This window comes from Capra hircus, chromosome 16 (genome assembly GCF_001704415.2).
Source record: "Capra hircus breed San Clemente chromosome 16, ASM170441v1, whole genome shotgun sequence".
In the NCBI taxonomy this organism is placed as follows: domain Eukaryota; kingdom Metazoa; phylum Chordata; class Mammalia; order Artiodactyla; family Bovidae; genus Capra; species Capra hircus.
This window is the reverse complement of record NC_030823.1, coordinates 36160544-36179577: the sequence shown is the minus strand read 5'-3', so window position 1 is coordinate 36179577 and position 19034 is coordinate 36160544. Positions and strand designations below refer to the sequence as shown.

The 19034-nt window shown below is 32.7% G+C and overlaps 1 protein-coding gene across 2 annotated transcripts in view; it reads left to right on the top strand.

Annotated features, from left to right (window-relative positions):
- Positions 1–19034, top strand: part of KIFAP3 (kinesin associated protein 3) — a 145864-nt gene that overhangs the window by 74266 nt on the left and 52564 nt on the right. For both annotated transcript variants that reach the window (XM_005690630.2, XM_013970173.2), the window contains exons 11-16: positions 2861–2961; positions 10578–10686; positions 12161–12273; positions 12718–12883; positions 13500–13625; positions 17398–17496. In XM_005690630.2, the coding sequence (XP_005690687.1) occupies positions 2861–2961; positions 10578–10686; positions 12161–12273; positions 12718–12883; positions 13500–13625; positions 17398–17496 (714 nt within the window). The remainder of the gene's footprint in view (positions 1–2860; positions 2962–10577; positions 10687–12160; positions 12274–12717; positions 12884–13499; positions 13626–17397; positions 17497–19034) is intronic.

Below are 19034 nucleotides of genomic sequence, written 5' to 3'. Positions count from 1 at the left end.
AAGTTGGAATTTTTCATTTTTAATCTGCATATCATGCAAACCCAAGTCTTTTCTGTTAAGATTGCTCTCATCCCCAGAGCAGAATATTGAAGTTGGGAATACCCAGTTAGTCTCTACTTTTCTCTTTCTTGGAGTTATTTCACAATTTTTGAATTACATTTTCCTCCAAATGTAGGTTCTGCATATATTATATTCCAAGTGGTTGAGTATAGTGAATTCATAGATTTTTAGTTAAGATGAAAGTGTTTACTAGTGTGTATTCATCTGACAAACATATGCTAGATTTTACTGTTTCCGTTTTATGCCATGAAGTTATTTTTACATTGATATTGAGAGTCCCTAGAAATAGGCTCTAGCCAAACAATTTAAAAAGTGACAGTCCCTAGAAATAGACTCTAGCCATACAATTTAAAAAGATGCAAAGTCTTGATTTTTTAAAATTCTTTTTTAAAAATGTGCTTTACCCTATCATATGTCAGCGTATGTCAGTCTTTTATACCTGCTAATAATATCTCTTGAAAGACCATTTCACCTTATGATACAAAACTATTTGAGAGACATTGTAATGTACCTTTGGTGTGTATATAACTTCACCTCTGGTGAAGATTTTTGAGTCAGAGAGACCTGTATTTAAAGCCCTGCTCAGCTGTTTAACATGGCTATGTAGGAAGTATTTTTCTCTGTTAGGTTCCCCTTCTGACACATAAGATGACAAAATTGATTTGACAGACTGTTTTGAAGATTCACATTGTTCTTTCTTAGCATATGATATATTTTTGTCTAACATAATAAGCTCCATGAAAACAAGATTGTAGAAAGAGGCTCACAATATTTCTTAAATTTACCTGTAAAAGACCCTTGGAGCTTTTACTTAAAACACTTCTGTGTTACATCTGAAGATCTTATAAAACCAGTGACGTCTTTCTGGTTATTTTTTCAGTTTTAGCCTCTGATTTTTTAAACATAACATTGTGTTTTTTTCCAGCTTTATTGAGATCTAATTGATGTAGCAATTGTAAGTTTAAGGTGATAACTTGGTATATATATATATGTATTGTAAAATATGTTAAGTTTAGATATAAGGTTAGTTACCTATACCACTGTAAGGTAAGTTAAGGTTAGTTACCACATCTGTCACCTCACACAATACTTTTTTCTGGTTGTGAGAACTTTAAAGATATATTCTCTTAGTAACTTTCAAATATACAATACAGTTAACTAGTTATAGTTAACTAATTGTTAACTATAACAGCTTCTCTGGTGGCTCAGACAGTAAAGAATCTGCTGCAGTACAAAAGGCCCAGTTTCAATCCTTGGGTTGGGAAGATCCCTTGGAGAAGGGCATTGCAACCCAGTCTAGTATTCTTGCCTAGAGAATTGTTAACTATAGTCACCTTGCTTCTTAAATATTAAAAATAGAATCAATCAGCAGATATTTTTTGACAAAATTCCATATACAGATCCTATAAGAATACCAAAGTTTATGTCCTCTAAGAATTGCTAACCACCTTACAAAGATATATCTAATATCTGAAAAATTCAATAAGAATATAAATTAGTATTATAAAAAAACAAAGTATTTTAGTAATTTTGTACTATAGTTGACATAGGAATACAGGTGCTGAAATTGTCTTCCTTGTTAAAATATATTTAAAATTTTCTTGATATATTAATTAAATTTATGTACATATTTGATTTTTTTTAATTCCAAATATCTCCCAAGATATTCTTATAACCAAAAATTTTTTAAAGAATATTATTTTTTGGATAAAACTTTTTAGCAAAACAACTTTTCTAGCTCAAGTTTTGTCACTGACTTTGAGATCATATAAAGATCCTCAAAATATGGTGTATGAAAGCATATAGAAGGATTAAATGACATATTCAAGTTCCATTTTATTTTTCAAATCTATGATATATTATTCACTTTCCTTTTTTCAGTTTCAAGGTGTATAAAACGAGAATAATCTTACCTCGAAGTTCTAAGACAATCCTTAGACTATGCTTATTAGTCTATATTATACCCTTTAGCAATTCATAGTCATGTATTGTTTTTCTGTTCGATCTATCAATGTTATTTATTTATTTTAATATAAATTTATTTATTTTAATTGGAGGCTAATTACAATATTGTATTGAATATAGTCATATATTTTTTTAATGTTGCAAATACTGTTCTACTTTTTATCATTTATGTTCTTTTTCCAGTTTCTGATTCATAGAAATTAAATAAACTTTTTTGTTTACTATATTTACTGTACATATCACTGAAATGTGTTAAATATATTTTGATAAAACAGGAGGGATGGGGAGGCCAGTGGCCAAATCTACATTTTAGTGGGCTGCTGAGAACAATTAATTCTTCAGTTTGTGATTAACTTTTTTCAAAAGTATACCTTGTAAAATACTTGCAATTTCTTGGAACTTAGTGATATTTCACCGTTGGTATGCTCCAAACTTTGGAATTGAAATCAGTCCAGTTCAGTCGCTCAGTCGTGTCCAACTCCTTATAGCCCCTCCTTGCAGCACTCAGGCTTCCCTGTCCATCACCAACTCCCGGAGCTTGCTCAACTAACTTTTGGCTGTGCTAGGTCTTCCTGGCTGGGCAGGCTTTTCTCTAGTTGTGGCAAGCAGGGAAATTGAAATAGGAAGCTCAAAATGTTCATATTTTTCTAAATTAGAAAAATTTCATATTTTCTAAATTAGAATTTGTATAAGGATTTTTATTGATTCCATAGTTTAAAAGTTTTAATGCATTAATTTGAGTTTATTGTACAAAAAATTAATTTCTTTGTGGTCATTGCATGCAAAGCATAGCATAATATAAAATCTCACCATATCCATGATGTCTTATTTCCAGGCAATGAAAACTACAAACAAATAGCAATGTGTGTTCTTTACCACATAAGCATGGATGACCGCTTTAAATCAATGTTTGCATATACTGACTGCATACCACAGGTGAGTGGTTTAAGTGTTTTTTTAAAAAAGTGTTTAAAAAATGTGTTTTTTGCTTTCTTTTGATTTGTCAAATAGCTTTTTTCTTTAAAAATTCCCTCCTAAAAGTAATATAAATTTGTTATATACAGTGTGAAAGTACAGACAGTATAAAAATGAAAATAACTTTCTAATTTATCCCATAAAAGCTGATGTAAATGAACATATGTAAGCAAATGAAAGAATGTGGGAAAAAATCATAGTATATAGAAGCTTAATCATATCTCGATTTTTTTCTTGAGTTTTAATTCCTAAAAGTAGAATTACTAAGTCAAAAGGTGTTTTGTGTATTTGACACAATATGGCCAAATTACCTTCCAAGAAGACATGAGTTGATTTCTCCCAACTTTCATTTCACTTTTAACAACACTAGATACTATCATTTCTTTAAAAATGGAATGTTTGGGGTTTTTTTAAATTTGCATTCTGTGAATATTGATGAGATTGAACATTTTTTACATTTTTACTGTTGGCATTATATTATAAATCTTTTACTTCTATTGATAATTTTTCCATCGGCATGTCAATATTTTGGGACTAATACATAAGATCTATATATATAATAACTATTTTAACTCCTTGTCATATTACAGACATTTCCCAACTTTGTCATTTGCCCTTTAATTTTGTTTGTGGTCGACTGTTTTAAATGCTTTGCATGCTTGGATGAAAAAAATGCTTCATCAAAATACTTTTACTTTCTTTTATAGCACTGTTCTCAAGAAAGATTTTTGCTACAACTCAGTTGTTTGGTATATTTCATATGTTAGGTTTATTTGTCTTGAAAGAGTTTAGTGATTTTTCTTTAGTGATTTTCTTTCATGGACTGTAAGGGTTGAGATTCATTGTTGTTCAGTCGCTAAGTCATCTCTGACTCTTTTTGCAACCCCATGGACTGTAGTCTGCTAGGCTCCTCTGTCCATGAGATTTCCAGGCAAGAATACTCAGGTGGGTTGCCGTTTTCTTCTCCAGGAAATCTTCTCAACTCAGGGTCGAACAAATGCATTGGCAGGCGGATTGTTTACCACTGAACCACATACATATGTGATTTTACTCTTAGAGAATTTACATTCAAAATCACTATTGTGCCATTAATTTTATTAAACTGAGCTCTACTAATTTGATTACTATCTGATGATCAGAATACTAGTTGGGCTGATTTTTAATATTATTTTTTATAATATAGCTTTCTAAAATAGAGAAAGCAGGGATTCCCTGGTGGTTCAGTGGTAAAGAATCTGCCTGCCAATGAAACAGACATGGGTTTGATCCCTGATCCAGGAAGATCCCATATGCCTTGGAGCAAGTAAGCCCTTGTGCCACAACTGTTGAACCTGTCTCTAGAGTCTGGGAAGCCCATGTTCTGCAACTACTGAAGCTCGTGCACTCTAGAGCCTGTACTCCACAGGAGAAGCCACCCCAAAGAGAAGCCTGCACACCACAACTAGAGAGTAACCCCCAGTGCCCACAACTAGAGAAAATACCATGCAGCAACGAAGACCCAGCACAGCCAACATAAATAAATAAAAGAAAACTTGCAGGATGTATAATATACAATAAAAATATAACACTTTTAAAAGATACTTTAGAAGAATATGAATAGTAAATTGTGCTTATTAAAGTAATCTTCTTAAGCCTCCTACTAGGTAATTCCTTATTAGCCTAATGTAAGTTACTAAATGTGTATTATTTTGACAAATGATTAATATGTAGTAAAAAAAAAAGACCATAACTTTTCTTTTTATTAATTCTTATTAATCCTTCTATTCATCCCAAATTAATAAAACAGTTCTAAAAATTGAATTTGCTATTCCAAAATTTTAATACTTTATCCACATGGAATTAAAAAGCTGATAAACTCTCAAGGATAATTTCTTAGGCTTTTAAATCAGGGGATAAACTAATTATGCTTATTTACAGAAAGTAGACATCCTTCAAATATACTGCATATTTTATCTAACATGGCAAGTTCTTATAGAGATAACACATGTCAGACTAGAGCTGATGCAAAGTGTAATCAAACTCTTTGTCAAACAAGTTTTCAATAAAAGAGTAGCCATGTCAAAGGGAGATTACAAGTGATTTACTACAGTCTCACTCCATATGTTCCAAAGGTTTTCCTTCACAATTTCAAAGGGTATTCTTTTCCAAACCCATTTAGTGTCAGAACTTCCTTGACTACAAGATACAAATTGGAAAGCAGTGACAAAAAAATAATATTTTGTCTAAATTGATTGTTTTTATCCAGATTAGATTTTAAAGAGAATGACATTAAATAAAAGAAATGTAAACTAAAAAGAGATGGAAAACTTATTTTGTTAAATGTTTAATTCAGAGTTACCCTTCACTCTATACCATAGAATTTATAATCTCAAACATAAGATATAAAACTATTTTCAGTAAATAATCAGAAATAAGTCTGTTTAGATTTCTTTTGAAACATTAATATTATTATAGTTAAAAGACTGAAGAAAATTCTTTCATACCTTCTCAAGAGCAAAATTCATGCATATTTCCTTGCCAGATAATTTTCTAACATCAAACATTTCTGCAGAGGGATTTTCAGAATATTTATGATCTATGTTTCATGAACAGAATCTTTGAAAATTCATTCAGTGGTCATTGTTCGGCGGTTTTAATTTATTATATTCTGTTTTTAAAAGCTCAAAATGTCTTCAAGTTATTATATTGTAAACATCCTGAAACTTCTTAGTATGAAGCCATAGTTTGAGAAAGTAAATGATACTCTAGAATATGTTTGTTCCTAAAGTGCTATCCAGGCTATAACTTGTACTTATAAGGCTCAACTTTGACATATTGGGGAAAAATTGACATGGTTTAATTGCCACCTAGTGCCAATTATGAAAGTACATTGTAAAATAAAAGAAAGAAAATTTGGTATTACGTTGAAATTTCCAGGCTTCCTTCAGAAATTAAAAAGATACTCCTTTCAGAAATATTGACTACTCAAAGTAATGTTTATAATACTAGCAGAGCTTTAAACTCATTTGTGACAGCAACTGATTAACTTTCTTAAATAAAACTATATATCTGGGTTTTGGAATATGTTAGAATTAATGTAATACTTTGTTCACTTCGAAATTATGCACATTAATTTTTGTGTAGTAAATATTGTGAAAAATTACAGATGAATTTTTCAAATGACAAGCCTAAAATAACTTTGAAAGTAGGAATGTTGTGTGCTTAGTTGCTCAGTCATGTCCAACTCTTTGCAACCCCATGGACTGTAGCCTGCCAGGCTCCTCGGTCCATGGGATTCTCCAGGCAGAATACTGGAGTGGGTTGCCATTTCCTCCTTTGAGGAATCTTTCCGACCCACGAATTGGACCCACAAATCGAACCTGCATCTCCTGCATTGGCAGACGGATTCTTTACCACTGAACCACATAGGAAGCCTGATAGTAGGAAAGCGGTGATTAAATTGTCGTTCATATTCATTTCAGCAATCAAAAAGAATAGGTAGTATGGTCACATTCTTTAATTATGTTAGCTGTATATGTAAAGAAACTTTATAAACTGTGAAACACTGTACTAAAACAATATGCCATTAATAAATAGTTCTCACTATTTTGGAACCACTCAGAGTCCAATTTAAATACTCATTTTCTTAAGTGTGTTTACACTTTAGAAACCTATACTGTACTTTTAAAATTTTCTTCAGAATTTTATTAGTCCAAATAAACAGTGTCTTAACACTGCTCATAGAATAGCATTTTATAAACTAGATTAACCTAAAGAGGTTATATAGATACATAATGGTGGTCTTTTGGGGAAAAATTATTCTATTGATTCTTAAAGAGCTGGACTTTGGTGGAAATAGATTGAGATGCTATATAATTAGAGCTCACTTTTGTAAATTATTTAACATTCAGAGTAGGTGTTATAAATTCATCGTGCCTCATAATCTCTTCCACTATTATATTGCTTTTCTTCTTTTGTATTTTATTACCTCTAAATATCCAATATATTCTAATTTTTTCCTCTCCCAGTGTTCTATAAAATTTGGGGGTCAGGGCAAGTCTTTCTTCATATATGATCTTAATGGTCTCATTGGGTGAATTGTTTCAGGTGAGCATACTTGGGGATAACCAGGAGTTAATGGTTGTATTCTAATAATAGTTAAGAGTACACATTAACAGTTCATTGTTATTTAGACCTCTGAGATGCATGTTTTGTTTAAATAGGTGCAAATGCCATCCAGATGCTTATAAAAAGTATTTATTGGTAATAGAATGGCCAAAGTACATGTTTAGGTAATGATGTCATGGTGTTATTTAATATTTTACCCTAGAACAGTGTGCAAGAATCTTCATAGTAATCCACATGTTTTCCACCACAGTTGTCCTATTTGGCCCCTCTTTGATCTACATGCCTCTTTTTAGCTGAATGCTGGTAAACGTCCTTTCTGACAGCCCCCTTTGCTCCTGCCTGCCATTATCTGCTGAAGTTCAGAAACCAGAGCATCACTTCAAACAGCAGAGTTAGGGAGTAGCCAGTCAGAAGAGATTCCTGAGGCATGCAAAGTTCTGCCATAATCATTCAAAGATGTTTGGGTAGGGGGGTGGTGGTGGTAGAGGTGTATGTGAATATAGCGAGCTGTGGGGGTTGGCCTCTGGTCACTGGTAAATAAGTGAAGTCAGGTGCCAGAGAGTCTAGACACAGTGATTTCAGTCCTGTGTCTTTGGTATCTGATACTCAATATGGGACTTGTCTGATTGAACACTATTGCCTCTTCATTGCAAAGACTGAAGCCCTTTTAGTGCCTTCCTGTTAAATTAGTAAAAGATGACAATGGACATAGTTAAAACAGAACAAATCTAGTTTTAATATTTCCTAGTTGTTAGCAATTACATTTACTTTTGAAGTGCTGTAACAATCAAATTAAAGACAATGTTGCCCATGGAATTTGAACTAAATATTGTAAAGTGTGAGTGCTCTAATTAAAATTTAAGTGTCTCTCTTACTGTGAAAAACTAATTCTATATCATGATGTTTCTTTAACATTTAGTCTTGATTTGGGAATGTGGGAAGTTGGGTAAGGTTTTAAACCACCATTATTTTTTAAAAAGCTAGCTCCTGAATATTTCACCACAAAACTTAACATAGAAATTACAAAAACAAGGCAAAACAAAACCCCTCAGCTTCTAACAAATCACCTATAATGCCATTTTTAAGGGCAGGTTTCATACTACAAGATTAATTTCAAGTAAATAACAACATAGTTTGCCTTGTTTAAGCGTTACCTTGATGTAACAAACAGACTTTTGTTATTTTTAAAAAGCTTCTTGTATCAGGAGAAGTTTGAAAGAAATCTATATGTAGTAGGTTTTTAATTATAGTATGAAAAACATACTGTATATATTTATAGTACTGTCATCTACATTTTTATTAATTTATAATTTAATTTTAACTGATAGTTAATATATAGGTAGCAAAATCTGTTAAATGTATATCCAGTAATTTAGGGTTGTTTTATCTATACCATAGATATTTTGTTGTTCTGCAACATTATTAAGTGTTAGTGATTAAAGATTCCACTAGTGGCAACATTTGTGTTTAAAGAGGTGCTCTGTGAGAAAAGGCATGATACGTACTAACCATTTACCGGCTATAGTGTTTTTGTTCAGTTCACAGCAAATAAATGAATTTTACACACACACGCACACGCACACACACACATACATACATACATACATACATACATACATATAAGGGCTTCCCCAGTGGCTTAGCTGTGAAGAATCCACCTGCAGTGCAAGAGACAAGGGTTTGATCCATACGTCGGGAAGATCCCCAGAGGAGGGCATGGCAACCCACGCTAATATTCTGGCCTGGTGGATCCCATGGACTGAGGAGCCTGGCGGGCTTCATAGTGTCACAAAGAGTGGGAGAAGTCTATAGGGTTACAAAGAGTGGGATAAGACTGAAGTGACAGCACCCATGCACGTACGCACACGTATACATATTGTTTTGTTAGACTGGTATCAAAGTGTTTTTTGGAGCAGCTTTAAGTGGATTTGTGTTTTTAATTCATTGCTAGTATATAAAAGTAAGATTAGTTTTTACAGACACATGGTGTGTTGACCACGTATCCTTTTTGAAACTGAGAAGTTATTTGGAACTAACATAGAAAATAACCGCAAGATTTAACAGAATAAGGTCTAACCTATCAACAAAGACATGTTGATCTTAAAGGTATTGCCTCGAGATAAAACATAAGAAAATTTTAGGTTATACATTTTAGGATTAACTTCCATATATTGTTAGCAGTTTGACTAAGAGAAAAATATCTTTATATAATATGCATTGTTAATTTACTATTTACCAATAATAGTAGACTAGCTTCTCAAAAGTATGGCATAAGATTTGTCATTTCTGCTTTATTATAGAGCAGTGACCTCTTATCATGACAAATGTAGATATGGCTAAATGGCATAAGTAGCCTATCCTTTCCTTCCTCTTTTTCTGTCTGTTGTTTCCCAGACCCATCTTTCTTTCTCTTATTAAATAGAGTTCTTTCCTTATTTTATATGCATTCCTGGATGATTGGGTCAGACCTTGCAGGTTCAGTTATCAACCGTAAATGACAATTCCTAAAATCATACGTTCAGTCTGAACACGTCTTCTAAAATTGTGTTTGTAACTTTTATTGACTATCTGTGCGAGACTGTCACATAGGCAGCTTAAATTCAACATATCCAAAAGCCAAAATTAGTGTCTTCCCTTTGAGGTTTTCTCCTATTCTAGTTTCTGTCTTTGGGTAAGCATTGGCACCATTGTTCATGTTGTTCAGGGTATAAACCTGGGAGTCATCTTTGTTTCTTCTTCTCCCTTAATGCCAACATCCAGTCAGTTATTAAATCCTGTTTGATTGTCTTTCCTAAATATATCTCTGAGCTGTCCTTTTTATCTCTATCCCCACTACTATAACTAATCCGAGCAGCTATCGCCATACCTGGACTTTTCTGCTAGCCCTTTAGATTGTCTTAGCACATTTTCTTACACTATTTCAATCTGTTTTCTACACTGGTCAGATTTTCTTGAAACATAAATCTTATTCTGACGCTTTCCTTATTTGGAAGCCTTTAACATCTTCCCATTTTCCTTAGGATGAAGCCCCAAATCCATAACATGTACTTCAAGACCCTCCATTTTCTGGCTTTTACCTTCTTTTATCACTGTTTCCCTCATTCCATCCATGTTTGCTTTCTTTTAATTTTTCAGAAGAGTGACATTTTTTCCTGCCTTATAACCTTTGCACAAGCTGTTTTCTTTGCTCAGAGTGTTCTACTTCCCCACGATATTTTAAATCCTTAAAAGAAAAGTCTTTATCTGATGTTTCTGTTACATTCTCCACTGTACTTGAAAGCTTATATTTAATACTGAGCATCTAATAGTTCACTAAGGTATTCAGTAGTAAAAGCCTACTCTATGTTGAAAATGTAATTGTATTATTTCCAGCGTACAATCTATGATAACATACTATGATTAAACATTGCCTGTGTTTTTCATGTGTTCGGGGGTGTTTTAAATGAAATATGTCTTGTGCTTCTTGCTAGTTAATGAAGATGCTCTTTGAGTGTTCAGATGAACGAATTGACTTGGAACTCATTTCTTTCTGCATTAATCTTGCTGCTAACAAAAGGAATGTACAGCTTATCTGTGAAGGTTAGTGCCTTTGAGCTTCATGGATAATCTCTATAATATGCCAATGGCAAATGATAGAAAATAGATAATAAGGAATTAAGAATTATAGTAAATATGTGAATTACATCTTTCTATAATTTAAAAAATTATAGCCCAAATTCTTAAACATCAGACTCATAAATATTCTTACATCATGAGTAGACTTACTCTCTGCTGCTGCTGCTGCTAAGTCGCTTCAGTCGTGTCCGACTCTGTGCGACCCCATAGACAGCAGCCCACCAGGCTCCCCTGTCCCTGGGATTCTCCAGGCAAGAACACTGGAGTGGGTTGCCATTTCCTTCTCCAATGCAGGAAAGTGAAAAGTCAAAGTGAAGTCGCTCAGTTGTATCTGACTCTTAGCAACCCCATGGACTGCAGCCCATCAGGCTCCTTCATCCATAGCATTTTCCAGGCAAGAGTACTGGAGTGGGGTGCCATTGCCTTCTCCAGTAACATTTAATAAACATTTAAGTTACCCTTAATTGCAATTTGAGTTTTAAAAATATTTTCTAGGTGAAACAAAACTTTTTATTTGTAAAGCAGTCTGTTACAGTGTAAGATGTTGCAGTACAAATGTATTAACTATTTGTTTCTGTAGTATCTTCGTAAAATGACCTGTCATGCATTTTGGTATTTCAGAGTTTGCTCAGTAGTTTTAACTTATTTGAGAAGTATACATGTAAGTTATCAAAAAGTACAAATGAGCAAATATGAAAAAATAAAAAATTTTATTTCCACTATCCAGAGATAGTCATAGATAAAACTGGTACAATGCTTCTGCATATTGTAAATTAAAATGGGATTCTTTATATTTGGTGACATGTTTTTTAAAGTTAATAATATCTGAATATCTTTCCATGTGATTAGATACTTTTATAAAATGTAATTGCCAGTAGCTGAAAAAATAGCTCATTAAAGGATTTTCCATCGTTTAATCTGCTGTTTGGTTAGTTTGTGCCACTTTTTTTCTATTACAGACAATGCTACAGTAATTTTTCTTTCTTTGAATCTTTCATGTTTCCATTTTTATATTCTTAGGATAAATTTCTAGAAATGATATTTTTATGGATCAAAAAGTATTTATATTATACAAATTTGTGGTACACATTTCATATACATACTGTGTTTCCATTTATGTGATATTCTAGAAGAGGCAAAAATCTGTGTTTAAAAAGAAAATACAAAAAAGAGGAATGTGAGGAGGAGAAAAGAAAAGTAATTGTGTTGGGGAGATCAGCTAAGCACAAGGGAACTTTCTGCAGTGAATGGAAATATTCTGTCTTGACATAATATATGAATTATAGAGAGGCATACATTTATTAAAATTAATAGATTCTATAAAATTTATGTATTTTCTGTGTGTAAATTGGGTTTCTTGAGAGCTGAAAATTTTAAAGATCATTAAATTTAAATGAACTTTAATTTTATTTGGGAATTTCTCTGTTGTTATTATCAGGAAACGGACTGAAGATGCTCATGAAGAGGGCTCTGAAGTTCAAGGATCCATTGCTGATGAAAATGATTAGGAACATTTCCCAGCATGATGGACCAACTAAAAATTTATTTATTGTAAGTGTTGTCTTTGGCTTTCTGTCTATTAAAATAGCCTGGAACTGAAGTTTTAAAGTGCTGTGTTTGGAATATAACTCTTCCTTAACTCTTGTCAAATATTAATTCATGACCCAAATTGGTTCTTCTTGTTATCAACTTCCTTGAAATTTTAGCTCCTTGAGATTTCAACCCAAGTTTTAATACTGTTTTTGTTTTATGATCCCTGTCCCTAACCCTTTCAACCTCCCTCCAGTTTTCTTGCCTTAAACCAATTCACCATAGACTCCCTTAGCAAGTTAGCAGCCCATGGGGTTGCAAAGAGTCAGACACGATTGAGTGATTGAAGAGCTACAATTAAAACAAGAGAATCACATTTGATACTTATCTTCCTATGCATTAAATTATTAGATCAGTTCTTCTGTAGAAATATTTTAAATTTATATTAAATTTTGTTTTATTCAGGATTATGTTGGGGACCTTGCTGCTCAGATCTCTAATGATGAAGAGGAGGAGTTTGTGATTGAATGTTTAGGAACTCTTGCAAATTTGACCATTCCAGACTTAGACTGGGAATTGGTTCTTAAGGAATATAAGCTGGTTCCGTACCTCAAGGATAAACTAAAACCAGGTCTGTGCTAAGTATTTCACTTCTGCATGATTATTTTTCTCTTTTGTGGGTAAAGCTGCTAGAGCAGTATTTTGTGACCATTATTATACTATGTTCCCAGGCCTCTAGCTCTAGCCCTACTTCTAATTTCTTTCTCCCAGAAAAGCGGTCACTAGTTCTCCTCTTATATGTATATACTATTTCCCTAACAATGTTTTCTTAATATTAGTTTCCCTTTCCTATCCTGCCTTACTATTTTTTATCCACCCTTTTTAAAATTAACAGATAACCATCCTGCTCTACATGAGTTCACATGCACACACAAAGTTGTTTCAGGCATTGAAATGACTCTTCTATTTTCTGTGTTTACATTGTCATTCATTTATATTTTCAAAGACTTATTGAAAATACAATACCACCTCTCTACTACTCCAGAAACCATGAACTGTCATTGTGGAATGGAATTCTCTGAACATGGAACTTTGGGAAAAGGACAAATTTGTACACATGTTAAAGGTTCATAGGAACTTATTTAATAGCTTTCAATATCTTTTCTGTGAATTAGAATCTTGGAAATATAAACGGATTTGTATCAGGACATTTCAGTGAAAACTTTCTGTGATGTTCACTTCACTAGGTGCTGCAGAAGATGACCTTGTTTTAGAAGTGGTTATAATGATTGGAACTGTATCTATGGATGACTCTTGTGCTGCATTGCTAGCCAAATCTGGGATAATCCCTGCACTCATTGAGCTGCTAAATGGTAAATTATAATTTATCTTATTTTTATGCTAATATATAAACCCATTATCTGCAGTGATAATATATTATCTTGTTGCATTGCTCATCTTATAGCTACTTAAATTATATAGTTAGCAAAATGAATTAAATATACATTTTACGAGAATTAGATAGCATAATACCAAATAGCTTTAGGTTGCAAGGTTAAGTATGTTCCTATAAAGTGATTGAGGACCAATTTTATAGACAACTACCCTGCGCTTATCAACCTTGAACAGCTAAATATTCTGCCATTTATTCTTTCTGTTGAGCTTTGTCTTGGTTGAATTATATCTCTTTTCTTGCACAAACCCTTTTTTATAATAACTTGATTTCTAATCAGAAAGGTTTTTTAGGAAGTTAATTCTGATCATCATATTCCCTCCTGGATCCATATGTAGTGTTGTCCTGTAAACTTTCTGCAATGAAGAAAATGTTCTCTATCTGCACTGTCCAATACATGTGGCTATTGAATACTTGAAATGTGGCTGTTGGGACTGAGAACCTGGATTTTAAATAAAATTTAAGTAAATTTAGTTAGCCACATTGGCTAGGATTACAATATAGGCTAGAAGTTCTAGATAGTCGTCCCCTTACCTTTATTTTGCTCTTAAGGACCCAGGTTCATCATTTTCCACTGCATACAAAATTTGTCTGACTCTGAATATATTTTATTAGGGCCAGGTTCTCTAGGACCTTGTTTTATTAGTCTGCTCGGACTGCCATAATAAAATATCACAGACTGGGTAGCTTAAATAACCGAAATACATTTTCTCATATTTCTGGAGGTTGGGAAGTCCTATTGAGGTGCCAGCTAATTTGATTCCTGGTGAGGTCTTTCTTCTTGGCTTGCACAAGGCCACCTTGTTATATCCTAACATCCTCATATGGTGGGGGGAGTTGGGCAGAGAGAGAGAGCAAGAGAAAGCACAAACATACACAAGTGCTCTGGTATCCCTTCTTATAAGGTTACTAATCTTATAGGATTAGGACCCCAGCTTTATGACCTCATTTAACCTTAATTACTTCCTTCTAGCCCTATCTCTGAATATAGTCACATTTGGGTTTAGGGCTTCAACATATGAATTTTGGAGGGATGCACTTTGGCCCATAGCAGATTTACATTAAAAGTAGCTAATTAGTACAGAAGTTAAATATGCTAATATGGAAAGCTTAAAAAGACTCTCTAATTTCGGTCTTTCTTGTACCAGATATATATGTATTTTATATTATTTTAATAGTCTTTTTTTGAAGTGTACATAAAGAAAAACACAAGTGATAGGTATATGTAAAACAGTGAATTTTTTAAATGAGAGTTCTCATGTTATTCCCACTTGTATAATTATTACCAGCACCCTAGAAATTCCTCTTCTGCCACGTCCCAGTCAATACCACCTTCTCCAGAGGGGTACTGTTTTTCCTCTCATCACCCATAGATGAATTTTGCTTAGTTTTCAACCTTTTAGAAAGAGAATCTAGTTTATTTTGCCCTGTATTATAACTGTGAGATTCATCTTTGTTGTGTACTGAAGTGTTTCCATTTATTGCTTTGTAAATAAATATACTACTATTTTTCCTTTCTAACTATTGGCTCATAGTAGGGTGGGTTTTCTGTTTGTTTTTTAAGAGAAAGGGGCTTTTATAAGTAATGCTCCTATAAACATTCTTAAATGTTTTTCATTTAGTGAACATATTTACTCATTTCTATTAGACACACACTTAGGAGTAGAAGAGAGTATGCATGTATTTGACTAAAAATAATGCCAGTCTGTTTTCCAAAGTAGTTGTGCCAATTTTCAGTCCCTCTAGCAATGTACAAAAGTTCCAGTTATTCTACATCACCAACATATTTCAGCATCCAGCCTCTTTAATTGTAGCCTCCATAGTGGTACTGCATTGTGATCTTAATTTGTACTTCCTAGTAATTAATGTGGAGAAGGAAATGGCAACCCACTCCAGTATTCTTGCCTGGAGAATTCCATGGACAGAGGAGCCTGGTGGGCTACACTGTCCATGGGGTCACAAACAGTCAGACATGACTGAGGGGCTAACAATAGTTAATGAAATTAGTACCTATTTGTGTTTATTGGCTGTTAATACGGCAGATAAAGTGAGGTGCCTATTTATTCTTTTGCCCAGTTTTCTCTTCTAAATCTTGAAAAGTCTGATTTGTAAATTCTTTTACATAATCATTTTTAATGGTCATCTAGAGATAGTACCTCCATATTTGAAGTATTTCTACAAGTAATAGGTATGGATTTGCTTTGGTACACCCTTCTCACAGCCAGGAGTTTTCATGTTAGAAGTAATTGAAAGGCTAGGTAATTGGGAGGTGAAACTAAAGACAATGTAGTTGTTATAATGAGAATGAGTATTTTGTAGTGAGCTGGAGAAAATTGAAACAAAATGACCTGGGTCCTTAAATTGCTGTCTCACATTGATTATTACTGAGAGATAAGATAACAGAGCCAGCTCAGTGTTTTACCATATTTTGATGTTCTCTGACGTGTTATCACAGGCGGAGGCTGTATATACTAATATTTTTTGGAAACAAATGGATTTTCAAAATTAAAACCCTTGGGGTTAAGTGAGGGAACACTGTATGCCAACAGAGTAATTAATAAAATTTTAACCCAAATAGTCTGAGTGGTACTTTGGTAAATTAGTGAGGAAAATTATTTGGAATGGCTGGACTTTGAAGGAATCACAGTTTATTTCACCCAACTAGTTGGATGCTCTGTTGACCTGTAAATATTTGTCTAACAGATATCACTGAACTGTTGCCAAGAGTTGATGTCAAACTATTAGTGAATCAAATTTCATAACCAGTACCTAAACATTGTATTTCTATAAGTATTTGCCTTTGCCATTACATAATATTAATCAGTGGTCATCCGATATTCTGTTAAAGTCATCTTCTTCTGATAATAAACATTTCTTAGTTTGTATGCATGCATAACATTCTTTTTACTAGAATAATTAATGAGTGCAGCTAAAGTTACTTTATTGCTTCATGCCAGTAATTGAAGTTTAATTTTGTTAACATTATTCAATGAAGAAAAAACCTGTTTATAATAATCTACTTTCTACCAGAAACTTAGGATTTAGAGGGTGTGATTTTTTTTTTTTTTAAGAACCATTTTTGTCCTGTGAGGGCAACATTATAGAGACAAAATAGAACAAGATTTATTTTACAGATTAAAATTGTCTGAAGAATTTTTATGAGGAACCAAAAAAACCTCCCCATAAGTGGTGGTAAGTTTTACCATTCCACATTAGAGACTTAGAAGTTAATTTAATGAATTTCTTTATACTTGGTATCGATATAGCAAAAATTACTATTAAAGCACTGTTATTATTCTCTTAAACCTATCTTGTTTCTCAGTTCTTCCTAGATACAGCCTTTTGACATGATGGTTTGGACTCAGAGATGATATAATTTCTCTCTTCAAAATCTTATTTTTTATTTTTGTTTTTCAAAGTCATAACCTATTTAGTTTAACAACAACCAAACTTAATAAAACTTCTGAAAATATATAATTATGAAAATTTTGATCATCATGTAATTTAGAGAAAAACATTTAAGACATAAATGATGTATGGCAGCCATATATTATAAACAATTTAAACTAACTGTCCTTTACCTGTCTTCTTGTCACCTTTGGTTTTTCTCATTCCCCACTTTTTCCCCTCAATGTTTTTCAGTTTTGTATATAACTTAGTATTTTTATTTGAAGCTTTCTGTTGCCTTTTAGCTCAACAAGAAGATGATGAATTTGTTTGTCAGATAATTTATGTCTTCTACCAAATGGTTTTCCATCAAGCCACAAGAGATGTCATAATCAAGGAAACACGTATCCTTTTGGTGTTCATCATACATAATAACACTTCGCATATTCAGAAAAGATACAGTTTTAGGTATTGGGAATTCTAACTTTCTCTACTGCCTCTTCTAGATTCATTGAGGCTTCTATCTGGATTTGAGTTTTCTTTATTTATCCTTCCCTTTTCCCATACTGTTGTTTATACATTCTATTTCTTTTTATAACATTTCAAAATTAATTATTGAGATTATTGCTGTGTAAAAGCCAGTGTTTATTTGGGATTTATGGTATGTTAAACCCACTCCAGTATTCTTGCCTGGAGAATCACATGGACAGAGAACCCTGGCAGGCTACAGTTCGTAGGGTCGCAAAGAGTGGAACACGACTGAAGCCACTTAGCACACATGCATGGTATGTTAATGCGTTTATTTCATCATTTACTATTTTTCCTGAATTCAGTTCCTCTGTTTCTCTACATTGATTTTCTTTCTTAATTGATTACGTTTTCTTATACTGCTTAGTGAACATCTATAGTAATAAAATGCATCTGTATCTGAAAATAACTAGTTTGTTCTCTTTAAATATAATTTGGCAGAATATGAAATTTCTAGATTGCCCATTATTTTCCTCATCAGTTTGAAGGTATTTTTCTACCTTTAATTGCTGCCAATGAGAAGTATAGTCTACTAATTATCTTTCATAAAGTCTAATGACAGTTTACTTTACTTTCCCTTATAAGTGACTTGATCTTTCTGCCAGGAAGACCAAAGCATGTTTCTGGGTTTTGTTTTGTTTTTTAAGCCACTATAGTTTTATTAGAATTTGAGTTGGTATTCATCACCCTTGCTTGGTTTTTCTAAGTATGCAAATATAGTGTTTGTACTTTGTCTTTTTCTAATTTTAGGAAAGTTTTCTTGAGTTGTAGTTTATAGTATTTGTTTTGTTCTGTTGCCATGATTGTCTTTAGAATTCCTATTATGTCGGATCCTCTTTGCCTACCTTTAATACCTGTCATTTTCTAATCTTTTTCATCTCTTTTCATCTTTTTAAATTTTACAAATTTTCTTCTTTTTTGCCTTCTATTTAAACTTAGAGTTTATCTGTTGCTTTTATTTATTCTTGTATTACTATAAACTTTAGTTTTAATATATCTAAAATGATTTTTAGTTATTTCCTGAATTACTTCTCTGAGTTTTCTAATTCTGATTCCTATTATTCTTTCATATATATGTGTGTGTGTGTATTATTTTCTTAAATTTTTTTCTTTTTTTAAAATACTAGAGTTATATGAAATTATCTTATGTTCTGTCTTTCTTATAATAACCATATCCATATATGTGATTTTTTTTGTTGGTCTTGACTTGATTGACAGTGATTCTTTTCCTTTATTGTGTGAAATACTTTGTATGTGAGTTTCTGTTTGAAATTAATTTTTCTTAACTTTTAGGAGGGTCAAATCAATCAAGAAAGTTTTACAGTCATGTAGCTCTAGAGCTTCTTCTTTAGTTACTTTCATAATTTTCATGTTTTCAAAAATGTTACCTTACACATTTTAAGATTTACTGGCT